General features: G+C 45.4%; 1 protein-coding gene across 1 annotated transcript in view; it reads left to right on the forward strand.

Moving 5' to 3' along the window:
- Nucleotides 1-3,021, forward strand: part of LOC109975003 (P2X purinoceptor 3-like) — a 34,652-nt gene that overhangs the window by 11,902 nt on the left and 19,729 nt on the right. Inside the window, exons 6-7 of the mRNA XM_020625508.1 lie at nucleotides 2,763-2,829; nucleotides 2,988-3,021. The exon at nucleotides 2,988-3,021 is cut by the window's right edge and continues 5 nt beyond it. Coding sequence (XP_020481164.1) covers nucleotides 2,763-2,829; nucleotides 2,988-3,021 — 101 coding nt within the window. The remainder of the gene's footprint in view (nucleotides 1-2,762; nucleotides 2,830-2,987) is intronic.

The raw sequence follows: 3,021 nt of genomic DNA on the forward strand, positions 1-3,021 counted from the left end.
GCTTGTGCAGGAGGTTGAGAGGTACCGGCTAGATATAGTCGGGCTCACCTCCACGCACAGCTTGGGCTCTGGAACTTTACTCCTTGAGAAAATACGATATATGCTGCCAAAAATCTGCAAGGGTTTGGTGTCTCACCTGATTTTGTGTATTTTGTGTGTATAAATTAAGTTATGATTGTGACTAAAATGCTTTGAGCCAACCATCTGTTATCATACAGCTGTAGGAATAATAAAAATCTTGATAAACAAAGAATTAGCGCTTTTCCTCACCACTGTCTTGTAGAGTATGAAGAAGCCAGCCGGTTTCCTGCTCTGAACCATGAGGAGGGAGTTATGTTATGATTTCTGACCACAAAGTTTGGTACAAAGGCCAAAAGGGAGCTTTAACCAGCACACACAAAAATAGAGGCAGAGCCCACTGAGGTGCCAAGGTGCACTTCATGAGCTGTTGTCTCTGCACACCTCACAAAATGCTTCACAAAAGGGTGTCACCAAAACCCTCATGACAGCAGCATATGTTGTGTCAGCACTAAAAACTATTTTTCCACCAGCAGTTGGAAGAATGAAAGGACTTGAGGGAGGTGGCATGTAAAGGGATCCAAGCCCTCACTCCCACACCAGTGGTGAAAAGCTGTTTATTTGGCAGTGTACATTGACATAGTAAAGGTGGCTCTGGTGCCTTGATGAGAGCTGCAGCAGAGATGGAAACCAAGATGCACTCTGGAGCTATCAAAATTTCCAAAAGATTTTCTTCCTACTCTATAGTTCAGAAATAAGGAGAACACTAAAGCATAGAGACAGTTATAGCTGTGCCGATAAAGACAGAAGAAAACTGTTTGTTTGAGGAAGAATAGCCCTTCATTGGAAGGTTATTTGGGAAGGTTATTTGTGTCATTTCAAAACACTTGTCAAAAATACACACATCTACCCAAACCCATCTAAACCTCCGTTTCCTCACTGGCTTGCCAGGAGGGTTCAAACAGTAGCTACTGTTGCACTATCCAATGAGTCTTGAATCTCTGCTGCTGGGCTGGCTGTACAGCAGAAAAAGATGCTAAAAGAGGGATGACCTGTCACCCAGCATGATGAGTGCTGCTAAGCTCCGTTCACGGGTGGGGATGGGGCAACCTATTTTCGGTGAGCCACTCCACGTTGGAGATGGGAATGAAGCTGGAGACCAGTGCCTTAAGCTTCCTGGAATCCACCTCCAACCCCGACAGGAAGGTGGTGACAGATGGGAAATGTGGCCAGACTGAGATGCCTGCCTTTGGGTTATAGCAGACAAAGAGCACCTCCTGAGATGCAGACATGCACTGGCACAATTGCCATGGGGACAGAGGGTGGCTGCTCTTTCAAAAAGGTTTGGTAACTCCTGTAAAAGTGTACCCATGGCTAGGAGAGGAGTTCACACTGACTGGGGAAGAGCTGGGTTCATAAGGTACAAGTGGGGTGGAGCACTCACTTGCTCTGGCTCCTCTGATGGAGGGAGGCAGGCAAGGGGCTACCCCCCCAGAGTTCCACACGTTGAGGGGGCAGAATCATATTTTTCCTGGGCCAGCCACACATCTTATGCTGTAATAGTGCAGGCATGTACGCTCCTCTGTTTCTCCTCTGGGGAAAGGAGGGTGCAGAACAGCCCTGATGCCTGGTGAGTGAAGGCCAGACTGGCGTGCACCAAACTGAGGCAGTACTAAAAGAGAGGGTGCAGGTCGAAGGCTGTGATGTAGCTGGTGATACAAACTTGGTGTCAGATACTGATAACTGGAGGACCCAAATACAACAGACACTGTCAGGTTAGTTGGTAATGAACGGTTTTAATGGCAACATTACAGGCATATACAACACAGGACAATGGTGGAGGTGGTGAAGGCAGGAAGCAGGCTACAGGACCTGTCTATCTGTTGTTCTTCAGGTGGTTTCCCATCCAGACAATGGCTAGGACCAGCTCTCCTTAACTTTAGCTAACAAACAGAGAAAACACTCCTCAATGCATGGTGAAAGCTGAGCAGACAGGAAGGTGTCAGCAAGGCGGAAAACAGGTCTGGCATTAACAACAGGTACCAAGAATCAGGATGGAGAGGCCATATTGGCAGCAGACAGAGTGGAGCAGGTACTGGGAGAATAAACAGGCAAATGGCAGACAGGAGCTGGGTAGACAGAGACCCAGTCTGACATCAGCAACAGGCAACCGGGTCAGAATGGCCAATAGGACTGCAACCAGGAAAGTGGAGATGCAGACAGGCACACAGGTCAAGAAATCAAGGCACAAGAAGGCAAGAGACAGATCCAGTGATAGCAGAAGACTATCTGGCACTGAGGAGGGAGTAGAGACTGGTTAAATAGACAGAATAACAAGCCACAGGTGTCTCAAATCAGCCACTAACTGGCATGGTGAAGCTGGGGAAAGTGAAACAGTGAAAAGCAGGAAGTCTCCTTAAAGATAAGAGCCCAAAACAAGAAGCAAACTATAGAACATGACACCTGGTACATACAAACACTTTGTGGGCATTTGCTCCTTACAAGTTGCTCTTTAGGGTGCTGAAGAAAATGGCAGCCTCAGAGGGCAAAGCTCATAAGAAATAAACTGATTAATATCTACAGCGTTTTCTACTTGGGGGTCAAGATCTTACAGGCTGTAAAACCAAACAACGAAACCAACCTTTGCATCTTACATAGAAGTTTGTGCTATTGTTAATATAAACGTAATTAGTAATGCAACTTTAATGTGTGTGTGTGTGTGTGTGTGTGTGTGTGTTACCCAGACTGAGAAGTACAGATGTACCGAGGACAGTAACTGCACTAAGTACCACAATAAGCCAGGAAGTAATGGTAAGACATTGTCTGTCTTTTCATTTCTGCTTCACAGAATTTTTTGGAATCAATTTCATAATTATTCTTGTTATTACAATATCCATATGTGTTGAATCATTCTAACAGTTGTTTATTTATGAACCTCATAATTACTTAGTTTTCCTTTTCCTGCTCAGGAATTTTTACAGGGAAATGTGTTCCTTTTAACAC

Source organism: Monopterus albus, unplaced genomic scaffold (assembly GCF_001952655.1).
Source record: "Monopterus albus unplaced genomic scaffold, M_albus_1.0 scaffold356.1, whole genome shotgun sequence".
Lineage (NCBI taxonomy): Eukaryota > Metazoa > Chordata > Actinopteri > Synbranchiformes > Synbranchidae > Monopterus > Monopterus albus.